Below are 19,250 nucleotides of genomic sequence, written 5' to 3' on the forward strand. Positions count from 1 at the left end.
CCCTCCATCTCTCTCCTCATAGTTTTTCATTACAATTAGCTCTCATTAGATAGAATTGTATTTGTTGTCTTTGTGCCAGTCACTCCAGTCTATTTTGCCAGCACACAACTAAATAATTGTTTTGCCTTGTCAGTGTCTTGTTTTACAGTTTTAATGATGAGCCCAAAACATGTCAAATATGAGGAACTATAACTTATCAAGAAAGTGGGGTAGTTGAGATAAAACTGTTTCCGAGGTGGAGGTTGGCTGAGCTCCATTTGGCCACAAAATGTAGCTGAAAGGGCAGAGAAACCCACTTTAATGGAGTACAGGTTGCATATGAGCTGGTAGGAAAGATATAGAATCATTATCAGCTGATAATCTAACAGTAGCAGTCAGTGTAGATGCTGTGCTAACGCAAAGTTGTGAAACTACTGTCTGTAAGCAACTCATCCAATTGTTATTGCTGCCAAGCTTAAGTATTTTAACAGCTTTTAGGTGTTGTTAGCACAGTACTCGTTTGGATCCGGCCATGACAAGAAATCTTTATCGGCCACTAATTTAATTAATCATCTTTTTTCAAGCAAAAATCACAAACTTTCTTTGGTTCCACTTTTTCTCATTGTAGATTAAATATCTTTTGGGTTTTGGCACAGGCTGGACAAAAAAACCTCTGAGACGCTGTGATAAGAATTTATTTTCACATTTTTTTTACTTTTCAGGGACTACACAATTATTTGGTGATGAAAATAATATTTTGTTGCAGCCCAAATGTTAACTTGCCACTCAAGCTGTCAATTCAAGAAGGCAAAAGCAACAAATACTGCTTTGCCGAGCTGAAATGAGAGTAGAAACCATGCCCGGGCCAGCTCAGCCTGGTCAGGTTTTTGAGTCCATCTATTGTTAACATTCAGGTTGCAGCACAAGGGAAGTTCCTAAATTCTTCTGGCATGTTAATGTTTTCCAAACTGATGTTACCAAGTCCTCGTTATGATGAGAAAAAAATATGCTGAGAGTGAAATTGATCAAAGTGGAAACATTAAGCACTGCCACAGTCCCCTCCACCCATCTTTCTCCCTCTCTCTCCACCGCAACGTGGAAACTGCTCCTCTCTCTCTCTCCCTCTCCCTCTCCTCTCTCTCTCTCTCTCTCTCTCTCTCTCTCTCTCTCTCTCTCTCCTCCCTCCCATTCTGTGCTCCGGTATACTCGCTCTCTCACTCTCTCCCTCTCTCCCCACTCTCCAGAGAGGGGTTCAGTCAGACAGATGTAACACAGCAGTAGAAGCCTGAGCTGAGCTGGCAGGCTGCGGAGGCCAGACCAGAGCCAGCAGCTCTGACTGGAGAGAACAGCGAAGAGGTGACGGCAGCAGCGGCAGCACAGGGGATAAAACAGTAGTTGTAGTAGCAGTTTCAGTAGTTGTACTTCAGTTACAGAGCTGACTTTACCTCAGGATATGGGTGTGTTGATCTGGGCGCTCATCACCCTGTGAATTTAACATGGACCCTGACACCAGCACCCATCCAGAGACACAACATGGTGAGTGAGATTTGAAGGAGGAAAAGATTAGAAACAATGAGAGTGATACTGTGGGAAAAGTTGAGGAGCGTGTTAGTGAACAAGGGAGTCAGGTCACATGGTTTTCCCGTTAGGGTTGCTATTATGACTAGGCTCTCCATTTGGCTCTAAAGCTGTTGACTAGGGCCTCTGTGGTCAAATGAATAGGACTTCAGTCTGTTCTGTTGAGTAGGGGGTGAAGGGGTGAGGGGTGTTACATGGCAATGTGATGAAATCAACTGCCTGCTTAAGACATTTTGCTCTAATGACCCTCTTGTCATTACTTTAACAGGGTTGTAAAGTTTTTTTTGCTTTTTTGTAGCTAAGAAAGTTGAGAATTGTTTTGTCTGAACTCTCTCTGGGATTTGTCTTGTCGGTTTTTGGCTGGTTTTTGGTGTGAGCTTCACAGAGCAGGAAGCTCTCCTCCTGCTCTTTGAATGGAATAATTAACTGTGAGGGCCGTGGGTGTACCATTTCTGCTCAAAAGCAGCAAGATAATTTGATGGTTATGTGAATCTGTATATTTGTATGCTGTGTAGTGGTGCTGCATGTGGGTGTTTGTGTTAGAGACACAGAGGGGCACCAAAGAATGAAAGTGGGAGACAGAGGGAACGAGAAGGGGAGAGACCGAGAGAGAAGGACTTATGTACACAAATAAATCCAGGGGGATCTAGACTGCACTGTAGGCCAGTGCGAATGCTCACTCTTTCTCTTCCCCCTCATTTTCCGCTGCCTCTTTTTTTTCCTCCACTGCTCCAAATGTTGGAGCCCAAACTAGATAGTTAAAAGGCAGAAAAAAATGGTGTGTTATTAACTGGGCCAGAAAAGACGATGTTTTGTCTTCATGGCCGATGGGAAGGACTCTGCTGTGCTGCTGATGAAGAATGTGGTTAACAGAATGAGTCAACAGAGAACATATTTCCAAGAGACTGTAGTTTCTCTTCGCCAGCGTCTAAGCCACATTGCTTTATGCACTGGGCTCTCTGCCATGACGGCGAAGGAGAGACAAAGAGAGGGGAAAGAGAATCGCTAAAGATAAAACTCTGTTTTTATCCATCTCCTGAGACACAAAACTTCTGTTAGCAATCTAACCAAATAAGCGAGAACATTAAGCTTCTTCTCACCTTCCCAAAATAAAATGTCAACTTCATGCAGTAATACTCACTCTCTTCTCTCAACCAGTCAGCCAGCCTCTTTCAGTGCATACAGCTTGAGGAGATCCCTTCTAAAGGTCCAATATAAATAGAAAAGTGGGAGTAGAAAGGGCAATAATCTGATATCATCTGATTACATTCACACCTCAGGCTTGCACGCTACAGGAAGAGTTCACGCTTCCCAAGGCTTGCAGGCATCACTTTTCACTCATTCTCAGATAGACACACAAACACATGCACAGAAATATCATTGCTGTTGTTTGCAACAAATCCTGGAGTAGACTACTTTGCATTGAATTTCTATATGCATGTGTTTTCATATATTACACATTGCTTTTTGTACTTTGCATATAAAGTAGATGCTGATCTGCTATCTGCATATATAGTAGCTGCAGATAGCACTGTAACTACATCTACATATTTCTTGTTTGTATCTACATCAAGCAGATAGTTGCTGATGCTGGACAACCTCTTCCGATATTCATTATTTTGGAAAAAAAAATATCAATGGCATTCCTACCTTACAACTTAAATTAAAAGTGGTCACTTGAGTAACTGCAGAACATGTGTTCACCCAATAGTTTTTTTTAGAGAGTGTCACTCAAAGTATTCCTCCTTACAAGCACCCATGCCTAAATCAGGCCTTAAAATGAGCATGACCACTGGCTTATAGGAGCACATAGAGATGAGAGGAATTCTGAGGGAGGAAAGTAGAAAGGGAGAGGCAGAAAAACTCCTTATCCATGGCCTTCATTGACATGTAAATAGGTCTGCATGTTTTTGTCCTAGTTGAGAAAGGTTGAATGCTTGCTCATGTACTGGAGGGGAAAACACAGGGACATTTTTTTGTGTAAGTGTGTGTGCGCTTGTGTCAAACAGAACTTTGATTAGACAGGGATTAAACTGGATGAGATTCCTTCTCTTTCTTTATAAAGCATTTTTGTGAAAAACAAGAGGCGTTTCAGTCATTTTCCATTATGAAGTGAATTAGGGTTTCTGAATACACTTCTAAAATACCCAGATTTTATCCAGATGAAACTGCGGTCTTGTGGGTGAGAGCACTGCAGGGCTTTGTCTTGAAGAATGTTCAGCTTTTAATAAAAGATTTATTCTTGCTTGTGTTGTCATGTGCTAGAATCTAGCCAGACTTTGGAGCTGGGTGGTACAGGGTGTGTAAATTTAGGAACTCTGCTGTCAGCTTATAAATTTTAATCTAGTTTTAGGAGAGGGAGCATTATCTTATGCCTGGCCTCATGGTCAAGTCAAGTTCATTATGTCATAGAGACTTTCTTCACTCTTTGGGGTTACACACTTGGCAGATGAATGTTTAGAAACTGATAAAAACACGATGTTTAGTCTGTTCCTGTTTCTAGCTGTAAACATGTTTTCTGTATGTAACCCTCTGTGTTGTCTGTATTTGCCTGTTTTGGAATTTTAGAACATCAGAGGAAAATCATTTTGGCAAAGTTGGATCATTGTGGCACATACCACTTCTTTAAAGGACTATTTTAGTGTTTCAGGGACTTGGGTTTATGGGTTAAGTAGATGAAAACTTGCTGCATGGGCAGATAGTGTATGTGTGGGCTGTGAAAGAACAACAGTGAGCTAAAAGAGGCTTAGAAGCTCATTGATTTTCGGAGTTGGTTGATAATATGTGATTGTACTGATTGTAGTCTCATCACTAGGACCCCTTTGTATTAAATGTAGACATGATATTAAAAACATTATTACTTTAAACTTTCAATAATTAAGAAATTGTGAACTTGATACTGACATAACAGTTGCTTATTTACACATTCAGCAACATCATCAATCAGTTGATGTACAGTGGGTTTCTAAAAAAAAATAGGACACCTTACTCACTCAGTTCAAATTTTGGAACAATTGGATAGATTAAGGGTAACAAGCCTGTGTAGGGCAGTTTTAAATGAGCTATTTGTAAGTTTTGATATCGCTACATAGCCAACGTTACCCTAACCCTAACCCATGCTAACCAGCTAGCCCCAGCCAGGCCGGCCTGTCTCATCACAGCCACTCCAGACTGCCCTGAAGAAACAACGCCAATCACCACCACCCACTCCTGGCAAGAAACCACATTCAGCAGCAGAGAAAACTTAAATTTGCCCCTTTAAGGTCAGAAGCATTTATACAGTAAGTATATATGAACAAATGAACATAAGAAGCCAGGCTGCTGACCTCGAGAGGTCAAGGCAAGTGGCTCTGCTAGTTGAGCTGGAAAAGAATGACAGGAGTAGTTTTAAATAACAGGCTGTGTGTTGTGGCACAGGCTTTTCCAGACTGAACTAGCTCTGATGACTTCTGATTCGTGGGTTAGATGTTATTTTGAAATGAAAACCAAACATTAACTTTATATACACATCTTTAACTTGAATAAACTGCTTTTCCACCTTTCATCACAAGCCTATTAGAGAGAACTTTCTTAAGGTGTCTTGTGTGAAAACATTCAGGTTGTGTCATCCAGTTGAGACTGACTACATTTCACAGTTCTTCTCAAATTCATCTTGAGTAGCTGCTTGTGATGGGATTTCTTGACCATGCTTATTTGACTTTATTTGTGGGGAATGTTTCTGAAGACAGAGAAAAAAACACATACACCACACGGCCATCAGTCCGTACAAGAGGAATGCTGTGGCTGTTTGCTTAATGGATAGTACTACACACTGGAAAACTCAAAATGTGTAAGGAAAAAGCTGGGAAAAAGAGACATGAAAACACAGAGGGACACAGAAAGAGACAGAAGATGTTAACTCACCTCAGTGGTCAATGTTTAGAGGCTTTTTCGAGCTCTACACATTTACTACAAACATGATTAGATTTATGGAGGTCAAGGACACATTTGTTTGACATTGCACATTTGGATAATGTATCACTGACCATTTCCAAATGTGGCTTGAGCATTTAGGTCCTGATGCGTCCTCTGTGCATTGTATTGTGTTACTACTAGGGATTGTCTCATGGATAAGTGTGATGGAACTGTATGCATTTGTGTCTCCTATATATTTCTCCCTTTGACCTCTTTTAGCTAAACTAAGGAGCTGCAAGGTCTGAACTCAAGAACAAAAATTTTTTTTGGCGGAGTTGTGTTTGCCTTTCCAAATGGAAATCATGCCGATCACAGATTACAAGTGACTGCTGGGTTTTAGATGTACTTTTTGTGTGTGGAGAGAAAAAACAAAATAAATATAGATGAGTTTGAAGTCATCATGTTGTTCTTTGTAATTTATGCTTGTGTGATTCGTGATGAATGTTGTAAAGGAGACATTCAGAGGTCAACACACCGCAAAGATGTCTGTCTCCAGAGCAGCAATCTGCTGATTGTGATGTTCAGTTTCTTTGTCTGTTGTAGTGCGTAATTTGTCTGTTTATGGTGCATAACCACAATGAAGCAATTGGTAAATAAGTGAAAATTTCAGCTCTGTTTCTTTTGCTCTTTCTCTCCCGCACTCTTGCCCAGTACCCTTTATCTTGTTTACCTTTTAGATTGAGTTTTCAGCAGTATATCCAGGGTTTTCCACAAGTGCATACAATTTCAAGTTGGATGAAAAAAATGGTGGGGACCACATTTAAATGTAAGTAACGTAGATCCAAACATAGATCCTAAAGCAACACTACAACCAGATCTTCCCTGTAATCTCAATAGGTCTTGCTTGACCACAGTGATGCAGACTCTACTTTGATAGTTGCTGGCTGACCTACAGTACCTCAGAAGCAGAAACAAAATTTTAGGCCAGTTTCTTCTGAACAAAGTGGAAGGTAAAGTTTGTAATATCTTAAAAAGGCCAATTACTGACTCCAGTACTCTCACACATAGTTCTTTTTTCAGCAAAAAAAAAGTGATCATAAAAGTGCAAGAACATGTCCTCACCTTTTTTCTCAAGCTGATCTACTTTGGCAGTTTTATTGTGGAAAGGTTAAGTCTTGTTAAATTGCACATAATTCAGAAATACAAGAAATTCTGCCTTTTTTAAAACTATATTGTTATTACACTGAACTATAGGACTGAATATTTGCACACCTGTAGGTTACAGGAAGGAAAATGGCAGATTGCTAACCAAATGATCCACAGCTGTTAGGTCCACACATGAGATGACAGATGAAAAGTTCATCAAACCAGCTAGTCTGGTGATGGTGGATATAAATAACACTGTAAGAGCAGAGCTAAGCAATAACCTCAGAGAGCTGACTTGTGGCCAGCAGCAACAGTGGCACAACTCCATTTGGCCCTGTTTGTCAGAAAGCCACCCTGATGAGAGACTGTCAGTCAACGGAACACTGCTGGGGAGGGGAGGGGAGGAGGGGGAGGAGGGGGGCAGACGGACGAGAAACAGAGAAAAGCAGAGTATGAGACAATGAGACAAGAGAGTGTTAAGGAAAAATGGAATGTGTGCACAAATGTAAAATCTGACCTTGCTGCATGTTATGTAGATATTAAGCATGTTTGTGTGGTTGTGTGCGTGGGTACTAGTGTGTACATTTCTGTGTTAGTGTATGTCCATGGTGTGTTTTGCTGTCTAAGTGTGTGACGTGTGTCTAAGTTGAAACGACTGCAAGGGCCAGAAACTGAGCCAAGCACAGCCATGAGCTTGTTACACGCTCACAACAAATTTATGTTGGGAATGTGTTTTTCACGTCTCTGTAAATCTTATGTAAATGTGCTGGTCCCACACTGAGCCAAGAGTGCCACAGAGGGTGAGAGTGGTGAGGGTATGAGCTGAGGGAAAGGAGTTGGAAAATATTGACTGTGTGAAAGGAAACTGGTAAAGTCAGAAAGAGCATGAATAGTATCAGACTTAAGTCTTTTCCTTGGGAAGTTCTAATGAGTGTAGGATGCTAGAATAGTAAGATAAACTGATCTTAATCAGTGTTGTGTTTATCCTTCTTCATTGTTTATGTGGTTTACCCATCTACAGATCTGTGATGAGCCACCGGGGTATTCATTTCAGTGCCAGTACTGGTGGGAAAATTGAGTAATTTGAGCCTGAAATTAGAGCTTAGGAAAGGTTGATTTCCAAGTCTTTTACTACTTTATGTGCTTTGTTTTTACCATCACAATGAATTTATGTTTAACCCATGATCATGAGGTTAACTGCTAAAACTTCTTGTTCTACATCATGTCATATGCTGTTCTGTGTATAGTGTTTGTACAACTCCCACAAGTGACATTTAAGGAAATATAAATATATAGGAAATAATTTTCTCAACTATAAACCATATGTATGTATGTATGTATGTACACATCATGTGCATTTACTTTGCTTGAACAGGCCTAAGGCTATTATTGGCATAAAAAACACAGAGTAGCCCATTGTAACGCAGCAATCTGCTGTCCATCTCAGTTGAGACCAGAGAAATGTCTCTTGTCCTTCCTGAGCTTTGTTCCTAATTTTAAAATGAGCTGTTTTGTTGTCTGGCATTGTTTAATGTGCCATCTCAGCTTTAAGACCCAGTGTGTATGTTTCTGTAAGTTCAGTCTGACACTTTTGTCCAAATTGGCAGACACAGCTCTGCTTTATGAAGGATTTCTGAAAGAATTCAAGCAACATCAAGGATTTTACTAGAAGAACTAATCCTCCTAGTATTAACAATGCCTTCCATGATCACATCTAAGTAAAGTCAACAATAGCTCATACAGCTCATATGAGGAGGATCTGGTGGTGGAGGAAGCTACAGTAAAGCAGGAAACTGCATCTGCATGGGGATGTCTACCTAAACTGACACAATTGTCAGTTTAGTTAGATCACTTGCCATTTGTCACAAGGCCCTCAAGAGTTCAGTGTGTCAGTCTGCATGAGCAGGTTTAGGGGATGCTGACAGTTGACAGTACAGAGTGACAGAAAACATATGGGGAGAGAGGCGTGAACGGTATGTGATAAATGTCCCTAATGAAACCGGGGCCTTGGCAGTTACATGGTATGCACTTTAGACCCCTGGGCCCCACGACGCCCCAGTTCTAGCCTTTTATAAGTTGAATTCCCTTTGGAATCCTTCCACAAAAAGCACTTGCTGGCATGGTAGGCATGGTAGCAGCCTGACCCCACGTGCCGGACACAAGTGCCTTTGTCTCTAAAATGGCAGATGTTGGCATTCCTGACTGTCCCATTTCCAACTTGTCCTGCAACTGAAATACACATTCCTGTTTCTCTGCCTTTACTGGCAGGAGGAAACGAGAGATGAATCATAAGCCAGACGCTCTGATTTGAATTGATTTAGTTTGACTGTTTTATGTGTTAAATTTTGTCTGACTCAGCTTTCTGAGGAGCACAGTGTCATTTTGTTTATGCATTAAGTCAGGCTTCAGTACAGACATTTAGATTTTTTTAGCACCCAAGCACTCAACAGAGTATAGAATGACAGAATTACTTCTTGAAGCGCATCATTAGGATACTGTAGATACACATTAGGTAGACTATTTGTTTCTTCTGTTTGTTGCTGATGGTTCAGCTCTTTTGTCACACTGACACTCTCTGTTCTTTACTCTCTGCTTGCTGCTGGTCTCCTGCTCTCTCTTTTCTTCTTCTCCCCTTTATATCCTGTATTCTTCTCCATTGTTGCTGTCACTCTCTTCAGGTTCAGCAGCAACATACCTGCTGTTTCTGGAGAAAGATCTGTTTGAAAAACCCAGTGTTTGCTGTGCCTTTTACTCTTGAGAATCTGACTTTCACATGCTCACGTACAAAAAAACACAGGGTTAAACATAGTTTCTTCACTGTGCACACACGTTTCACACATTCATGGATATAAACACACACAAATCGACTCAGGAAAATAAACAGAGGAATGGGGGGGGGGGGGGATTACTGAGACAGAAAGGGAGACAAACAGAGGAGAAGATAAAAGGAGAGGCGTGTCAGAGTTGTCTATAGGAGTGGACTTCACAGCTTCACTTTTTTGTCCTTGTGTAACACTATAGCCCACATACCAAAGTACTCACTCTCTCACTATGTCACCTTAGCCTTTGGGTTTCTGTCTTTCCCATCCTTACTCTGACCCCCCCCCCCCCTTTTTATAGTGTTTTTCCTGGTAATTGTTTATTGATGCTGGAATTAGACTTAAGCCAAACTTGGGCCTAAACAAGCATCCTAGTCTTCTCGATTTGACCTCAGTGTGCTTTAAACACCTTACCAGGCTTGCATTTAATTGTTTTAAACAGTGAAAACAAACTTTTTAAGAATGTTATGCAGAACTTGGAGTATTTGTCCACTGGTTCATATTGGGGTATTCATATTTCGCACAGTAAGGTTAAAATTTTTCCTGACAGCAGTTTAGACAAAGATAGAAATCAAGAGTGTTGTCCATCTTAAAGTGTGTCCCTGCCCCACTTAACTTCTTAACTTCAGCCATTCTCTGTCATTATTTAATGGCAGATCACCGAACATACATAGACCTCTACACACCTGTGAGTACCTGAGAGCATTTGTCTTACATATTTTTGTACTTAGCACTTTTAGCTGGCATGTGGTAGTGGTGGTTTTAGCAGAAAATGTGAAAAAAGGCGTAATTGTAATAAACTGTTCTGGAAATTTGGAAGCGATTAAGCCAGTCTTTTAAAAAAAGCAATAATCACATGCCAAATATGTCAAATAACTCACATCACCAAGTCTTGGTTCACAACAAACAAAGACAAACTCACAACAAGATGTTTAACTCGAGAGTTTTATAGTTGTGCTGAATGCCTCGCAAGCAAGAAACACATGTCAGTGATAGATGAACATATTTATCCCATCCTCACTGATGTCACAGACTGCCTCTGCAACAGAGCAATTTGTATCATTTTACATTTACTGGATATGTGTGGAAACTGGGCTGTTTCCATTTTGGTTTTGGAAGCCAGGACTCGCTAAATGTGGAGTGGAGGAAACATGGAGGGAGCTGTCTGTCATCAGTTTATTCTAACATTTATTGGCTCTCCTAGTGCCCTGTTACAATAATTATAATTAGCTTAATTATAGATGTAGGAGTAGTTCAATAAAGGAAACATCTTGTCTCCGCAATTATCTGCCACATCACTCAGTTGAAATCTGTTTACCTTAAACACAAACTTGCTCATTAAAGAACTAAATGGTGTATTAAAGACTAAATAAACAAATACATCAGGAATGCTTGTATAGTAATACAGTAGTGGAAGTAGAACCACACACAGTTTGAAAACAGGTTTCATCTTTGTGTCTTGTCCAGTAACTGTGACAATGCTGCTTTTAGAGCATTACCTAAAATATGTGAAACTTAACATCTTTTTTGATGCATGTTTAGCCACAGTGGCAGCGTGGCTCCAGGAATTAGAAGCCCCGGCTGAACTGGGGCTTGAACTTGGAACCCTCTTGCTGCAGGCCACTGCAGACTACCAACCCCATCTCAAGAAAATTGTAATAACATTGAAGATCCTTTCACTCATCAAGCGCTGTTTTGACAATGGTTTATGACCAAATACCTGTCTAACTGATGACATTCCCATCAGCTGCAGCTGTACTTAGTGTTAAGTGAGAATTATCACACTATCACACTAGCATGCTAAACTAAGATTCTTAACATTGTAAACATTATACCTATGAAACAGCATGTTAGCATTGTCACTGTGAGCATGTTAGCCTCCTAACTTCATTCATTTTTGCAGGAAGCATTGCTGTGACTAAGCACAGACTTACAGAGCTGTAGACTTGGTCTTGTTAAATTACTATTGTCACTGACGTATTTTGTTCAGATGCAGAAAATTGCACATGATAGCACTGGATATTATTTCAATGAAAGCCAGCACAGTTTAGCACTTCAAGGGAAGGTCATCATATGATATTTGTCTTATTACACAGCCCTAAGACTTTAGTGTGACAGTCATTCTGACCACATCTAGTTGCAATGTGACGAGATGTGGTGAGAAGAGGAGAGCAGGAAGAAGCTGAAGCAGAACTGAACTGGTGTGAATAGCAGGTGGAGGGGGAGATCTGATGTCACCTCTGTGGGCAAATGTCTTGCTTGACAAATGTCTGGCCAAGGACAGCAGCAGAAACATGAGAGGACTGTTCTTTGTTGGGAAGGAGGCAGGGACATGGGAAAAGACAAGGAAACATCCCAACACAGCCATTTACTACAGTAACACACCTGGTTCCTGTGCTTTAGCATAGTTTTGTGTGCTGACTCTTTTGCTTTAAACATGATTTAGAAACTTGCTTGGGTTAAATTTGCAATTACCTAGTTTATCTCTTAGAGAAAGGAAACAACAGGTGAGACTCTTATTCTTACTATCTATAGACATAAAAAGCTACTGTCTGTCATTTGCAGCCTACAGAGAAATTCCTTGGCTTGCTTTTGCAATAAACATACAGTAAGTATTTTTTAGAATATTTTTATAGACCGTTTAATATTGAAATATTAATTGGGCAGAGCAGAATGCCACAGTTAACAAAGACAAGTAATTGCCCAAGACAAAAACACTACTGATCATTCATAGAACTACTGTTAGAGTGTAGCCTAAGTGCACAGCAAACTTCAGCTAATGCTTTAAAGCTGGAGTGTGGTAGCGAGGCCCGGTCTGGCCCCGCGGTTTTTGGTCAACCGCAACAAGGCCTCTGATTGGTTGGATGTGAGATAGGAATTCAGCTCTCTGAGGTTTAAACTCCACCTCTATCTCCTCCTCCTCCCCTGAGCCCCGGGCGCTGAAGCACGACGGCATTCCCTGTGCATGGGCGTACATGTGTGCGGGCGCACAAACAGACACACACATGCACAGTCTCTTTCAGTCATTTGCTCATATGAAAGGGGCTGTAGAACAGGGAGTTACAGACATTTGAAAACACAGAGCAAGGAAGTGAGAGAAAGCAACAAAAGACAAAGAGAGTACTCTCCTGCCCTCTGTTTGTGTGTGTGGGTGAGCTTTTTTTTCTCTCTGTGTGAGCCTGAGAAGGGGGAGGACCTGAACCCTGCTAAGAGTCAGTGCCCCTGCAGGAGTCCACAGGACCATACACACAGACACTCACTCACTCACACACACACACACGCACACACACACCACGCATACTTGCTCAGTACACTGCAGCTACTGCAGCCTGAATGAGTGCAAAGCAGAGGGAGAAACAGAGCAAGGAAACAGGAGTGTGAGAGAGGGGAGGTGAAATCTCTGGAGTTACTACTTGTTGCTCTTGGTTTTCTGTGTGGATTGAGGATGATATTCCTTCTGCCTTCCCGGTGGCGGTGGGACCTTGTCTGAGGTGAGCGCTAGCATTCCACTCTTTATTTTTTTCCTCCTTTCACCGGCCAGTAATTCTGTGAGAGGAAAAGAAGGGGGGGGGGGTCTGAGTTACAAATTTTGTAAGTTTCTGTGTGTGATTGCTCTCTTGGTGGAATGGCGGAGGGGGGTTGAAGGAGAGGAGGAGGTGTGGAGGGAAGCTTTTCACGTGCCAGGGAAGCAACATTATCACACTGATCTGTCAGAAAAAGGAGCAAAGTAGAGGTTGAAAGAGGCATACTGTCTTTAATGGAGAAAAGAGGCTGTTGAATAAATGTCAGGCACTTAGAGCTGAAGAGCTGTAACATATGAGTCTGAGCTCTGCTTTTACAAGTGGGACAGCAGAAGATGAGAGGAAAAAAATCAGTGCAGATCTCAGTCTCTCCAGACTCTTTTCTGATTAATGCCTCCCTTTCTTTGGTGTTTGTGTGAGCAGCTTGGGACTGCCTTGCTGACAGCACCATGTAACATAAATGTGACATTTATTCATAACCTGTCCAGTATATAGTGTGTGTGTGTGTGGGGGGGGGGGGGGTACTGGAGGAGTAGTCCCATTCCAACACACTGTGGCAAAGGCACAAGGTAGTGTTTAACTACTTCAGCAATGTGTAGTTTTCATTTATCAGCTCCTGCATGATTACAGTGTGTTCTGTGACTCCTCTACCACAGATAGCAGCTCACTTGAGTGTGCAGCCTCATCATCATTCCTCCACGAACATGTGTTTACATGCTGCAGTCTATTACCCACAAACAGAAGTACTGAATGTCAATTTAGAAAGTTGCTCTTTTGGAGGTAGACATTAAAGATTTCTGTTAAACATTTTATGACCTTCTTGTATAAAGGGATTTATCTGTTATAGAAAACTTGTGTCAAACTGGGGATACACTTTACAGTATCCAGATTTCATGTAAAGTGCTTTTAGATATAGATTTTTTTTTTCTTTTTTGCAGTAGTAGTGCAGTGCTGTGTGTCCGGGCGTGGGGCGGGCATTGTTGTCCTATTATTAGAGCAAGCCAGGCCAGCCAGCAGCTGTGGGGAAGGAAGTAGGCTCAGAACAGCCGGAGAAGAGGGATTACTGGGAACACTGAGCGGGAATTATGGACCGACTGCTGGAATGGCATTCCTAAGGTGACCGAGTCAGTGGAGGGGAAGATGAGTGAGCCAGAGCACCAGTCAAGGATCAGTGTGGATCATAGGAGTAAAAGAAAGACATGGAGTTTGGAGTTGAACAGTGATTTGGACTAATACACTCTGTAGTAATCTGCAATTACAGCTGTTGTCTAATATCAGATGGATTACTTGGTTGCTGATTTGTTGACCTGGATTTGTGTTGGGCTTCAAGTAAATTTTTTTGGATTAATCTATAAATTAGTAAAAAAATACCAATCATGCTTTCTAAGGCCGCATCTTTAAGTTGTTTGTTTTGTCCAAAACAATCCAAAACTCAAATATTTTTAGCTAATGTAATGATATAAAACATAGATAAGTCGAACATTGTCCCATTTGAGAAGCTGAAACCAGTAAGAGTTCAGCTCTTTTGCATGATGAATGACTGACTTGGTGATTATCAATTATCATAAGAATGGATTAACTTAATCAGCTATTGAAGTAAACACCTCACTAGAAATGGCCATATTTACCTAAAAGCTACAATGCAACTGTAAAGGGAGGTCATTTTAGATTGAATAAAAGGTGATAAATAAAATACAAACTCAATGTAATCTGTCACTGCGTCTCCTAACCCACTCTCTGTAATGTCTTTATCTCTGACGGCCCAGGCAGAGGAAGCTGACTAAGTGGTCTAAGGTAGCGAAAGTGGAAGGAGTTTCTTACAGATAGTGATTACTTGGTGATTGACTGCTGTGATAAACTGCTGCCACAGTGGATAAAGAGATAATGGCAGTCCCCGAATTACTCTCATATCTCTCCCCCTCTCTCCCTGTAAATCTCTGATGTGTATTCCAGTGAAAAGCGCTTGCTTAATGTTATTTCATAAATGTGGCAACAAGGGGTTTGTTATTGGGAACTCTTTGACTTTTTTTGGTATTTATATTCTAATCTGTATGATCACTGCTGTGTTTCAAGGTGTCTGTCTTATTCTTCACTCTTGTAGTGTTGAATGCAGAATGAATGCAACTGCCAATCGAGCTATTGTGAAACAGTCTCTTCAAAAAAAAAAAAAAATTGGTACAGCACAATCGAGAAAACATTCACGATGAACATCTCTCATCTTGATCGTACTTGTTTAGATATTTTTTTTGCTGTTATGAAATCAAAAGTCTCACTCCAGCTGTGTTTACTCTGCAGGAAGTTATGAAAGTAACTATTTTGATCAGAAGTTTTTTTATTTGTTCTTATTTGTATAGTGGTATAGATCTCTGTATTTTGATACTGAGGTGTTTTAGTTCACTACTGTCCAGTGTTGCCTCCTCACAAACACCTTACTCCTTACTCTGGCTTACAGACTTAGTAGCACAGGACCTGCCCTCATTTCCCCCACTCCCTTTCCAGTTTTCCCTTAACCCTCCTATCCTAGTTCTCTGAAGAACAGCTATGTAATTAGTCAGAGCCATAAATCACAGACAACAGAAGGGTTTTTGATGTGTTTGACAACGATATATGGGGGTGGTTTAACCATGTAGGTGGATTTTGGGAGTACAGGAGGGTAGAGGGTTCCAGCATACTGTACAATTAATATATGAACATGAACATGTGTTTTGCAGGGTACGCTCCATGCATCCAGAGACACGTGCTCTGTGATCTCTGTGATCATGTGTGAGATAAATGATCTGGTTAGTGTGTGTCTCAATTTCCTTCACAGTACATGTGGGTACAGCTGTAGCCTTTGTCTCTGCACTGGCACTTAATGCTCATTAAGATCAAAATCAATTAGCCATTTCATTGTTGTGGAATACTAATGATGACTGTGGAAAATTATTCATTGTGTTCTTGTTATGGCAATAAAGTGCTTAGCATCTGAATTTAGAGACACAAAAGGCTTAGGTTCTTTGCTTTGTTGCCCCAAAATACCAGTTAAACAACAGATTATTCCCACTGCTCACTACTGAGGGAGCATGCACGTATACTGTTAGGATGCACAATATACATAGAAGTCTTGCTTCTAGCTCTATCACGTCTTTTCTTTTACTGAATTTAGCATGCTAACTGGCTAGTCTTGTCACTTTTCAAAGTAGTGCTGCTCAGAGGGCGTATTATAACCTGGACTATTCTAACCTTGTATTGTAAACGCAGTGATGGCTGAAGCTCTTGGCAAGTGACCATCACCATCTTCAAGAAGCCGTGTTTAGCCATAAAGAAAACTTACATATAGCCCCTTTAATGTTGTTTGATGTGAAATTTGCTATGCACATTAGCTATCCAAGATGACGAAATCTATTTATTGTGGCCTTTCACAAGTGTATCTCTTGCGCTTTTGCATGTAAGTGTGCGGAGAACAGAGGAAGAGGACTTCAAGACATGGGTTGTGGCACACTTCTCATAATAACATAATAATATGTTGCCATATTGACCCTCATTATTGGTCCAGCTGGAGTCCACATGTAGTTGTTAATAACTGAATTCTGTGCCCCCCCTGAGCAGATGTAGTGCTTTAACCCTGACTGTGCTTTTTGACATTCATGCCCTCCGCCAGTGAAACGGATGTATGGGCTCACTGTCTGTCTGGCTGTATTCATGTTGGCTTACAATTTGACTAGGCACACTGTAGTGTCAGCATGTATGCTGTGTGCCACCATGCTACATGCAGATATAGTTACAATAGATGCTAATATGGTCTTAATAAGTCACTAAAATCCATATCTGCAGCAGAGAAAAGTGTCTAATATCTGTCTACAGTGGTGACAACTGAGACTTTTGTTTTTGTTTGTTGTTGACCTTTAATGATCTGGTTGCCCATCAAAGAATCTTTGTGTGACATACTCCATCCAAATTAGTTTTATTTGAAAGTAGCACTTCAAGCTGTGAATGAGAAAATGCTCTCAAATCCCAGTGCAATTACTGTGACAGCTCTCATTAATGTCCCAGGAGTTGTTCCATTATTCACTGTCTATGCAGCAACTCTGACATTTTTTTTCTGTGGATGAAATCATCAGTACTGTCTGGCTCTCTGCTTGTTAGCTTAAACAGAGTCTTGTTCAAATTCATAAACTTGAACTGTACAACCCTACAAAAAGCCCTAACAAACAATTCAGTTTTGGTAATGGTCCAGTGTCCAGGTTTGAGAAAGGTTAGAAATGGAGAGTTGATGCAGCTTATGTAATTTCCCCGATGGAGTCATCCCAAAGGGATCCATAAAGTCTGTCTAAGTCTAAGTCTAAGCTTAAGCAAGAAACTGATGATGATATAGTACTGTGGTGAAATTTAAATAAATTGATGTGTAAATGAATTGCCAGGGAAATGAGTCGTATCCAGTTTGACATTATGTGGGCTTTACAGCCAAACAGGGGCATAACCTATTGCTGCGCCAGTATTTTTGTAAAGACAATTCTGAGATGCAAATGTCTCCCGAGGAGTTGATGTTCTCTGAGATTGTGTGTATTAATTTGCATATGTGATGTTAGTGTTTGTGTTCAGTGTTAAGGTGTGACACTGTGTGCGCCATCTTCTCTGATAAAGCCTTGTTGTGTTGTTTTCACAAGGAGCCCACCCATTGAGTTTTCAATGAGCCAAGAGATAACAGAGCAAACGTTTCAGGGCTCTTGCCTGTGGGTGTCCAGCAGTGGATCAGCGTCTAGTTTAACAGTTTAGTAGTGTACACTATGTGACTTATGATGACTATAGTACATGTCTCTCTTATTTTTTGTGTGTTTGTGCCTGCCCTTACACATTTTCCTGTTTCTTTTTCTCCACAAAGTTATGAACAAGTCAATGTCGAGTGGCAAAGGGGCAGCAAGTGTGTATGCTTGTAACTATTGTCTATCAGTTACGATAATAGCTTTATACTCACCAATTTATTTTACTGAGATCTGAGAACATGAGTCTGACACTGCAAGAAACACGAGCCAGGTGGTGTTTAATTTAGTTTAGCCAGATTATATAAACTACTTTATTTGGAGGTATAACAGGAAGAGAGCACACTTAAAAAGTCAGTAATAATCTCTTATTTTACAGGAAGACATGGTCTGTAGCTGTCTGGATGTTTGTACTGTAGTTCAGTTAATAATCTTACTGTTCATCTTTGTTTTCCTTTCCAAGTAAGGTTCACTTGCATGTGTTTTCTGCCTGTTCGATAGTTGACTGCTGGTGTTTTTTTGCTTTTTTCAGTTCCTTTTTAGATATGCGGTCACGTACCTGAATCCCAGCAGCTCATTTGATGAGTTCAGTGTTATTATTACTGTAGGAAATGATGGCCAAAATGATGAAAATAAGACCCAAGATGTAATAAACCCCAGTTACTCTTTAAAAGGAAGAAAAAGTCCCACAGCAGTGCAAATGGGGACTGTTTGCTGTCGGGTTTCCTGCTCTTTTATGTTTGTCTCCACTCTCTTTTCAAATCAGCCTTTATATTGACGTACAGATTTATAAACAGACTTTCATCCCAAAGCTCCAGACATACTGGTAACCAATAAAATCTGTGGAGACAAAAGTCCATCACTGAAGCAGGCCTCCGGCTGTCAAAACAAAAACGGAACTGGAGTGCAGAAAAGAGCACCCACTGTCTGCATACACAAGTCCTTCTGCACTCCCCGAGAATCTTTAAAGCTACTACTCAGGGTGTCAGCCCATTGTGGGCAATATATTTACACTGTCTTTTAAAAAAACATGACATGACGAAGTTTTTGAACTACAATTCGATAGTCTTATTGCTTCCTAAGTGCACCTTTCAGTGTTCTCTAATTTATGAGGCACTGCAGATGAAAAGCTCTTTGAATTCAAGATAAAAGTCATTCTATCTTGTCTCATGTCATGCAGCTTTCAAAGATGCCATGAAACAACTATTAAACCTCTGTTTTCACAGAGCAATGAAGTATTAAAGCAAACAAAAAGTTTTGGGCTTCGGTGTGTATTTTACATACACACTTGATAGAAAGCTGGGGAGACGAGGACTGACTTCAACATAAAATGTAAATGGCCACCTGTTCCAGTGGCATTCAAGCCTGGTTTTGTCATTTCTTGAACTATATTTAATCTATACACAAATGTTGTCACAGGCAATGTATCACAAGGCTTTCATTGTTTCTATGGTAACCAGTAAGGGGATCAGTAGATGTTCCACAGAGTCGTTATTCAAATCAACAGAAAGACACATGCTGCTTCCTGAGGCTGATTAATATGCTGACTAAACATACACCTGACAGTTTGATTT

At 40.7% G+C, this 19,250-nt stretch overlaps 1 protein-coding gene across 4 annotated transcripts in view; it reads left to right on the forward strand.

The window, feature by feature from the left end:
* Positions 1–1,225: 1,225 nt before the first annotated feature.
* The window catches only part of dab2ipb (DAB2 interacting protein b), a 124,931-nt gene continuing 106,906 nt past the window's right edge, over positions 1,226–19,250 (forward strand). For 2 of the 4 annotated variants that reach the window (XM_051072963.1, XM_051072964.1), the window contains exon 1: positions 1,226–1,515. In XM_051072963.1, coding sequence (XP_050928920.1) covers positions 1,476–1,515 — 40 coding nt within the window. In that variant the 5' untranslated portion in view covers positions 1,226–1,475. Of the gene's footprint in view, positions 1,516–12,415; positions 12,908–19,250 lie in introns of those variants that run through there. The other 2 variants (XM_051072967.1, XM_051072968.1) reach the window with 1 other exon arrangement.

The sequence above is a fragment of the Lates calcarifer genome, linkage group LG9 (assembly GCF_001640805.2).
Source record: "Lates calcarifer isolate ASB-BC8 linkage group LG9, TLL_Latcal_v3, whole genome shotgun sequence".
Taxonomy (NCBI): Eukaryota; Metazoa; Chordata; class Actinopteri; family Centropomidae; genus Lates; species Lates calcarifer.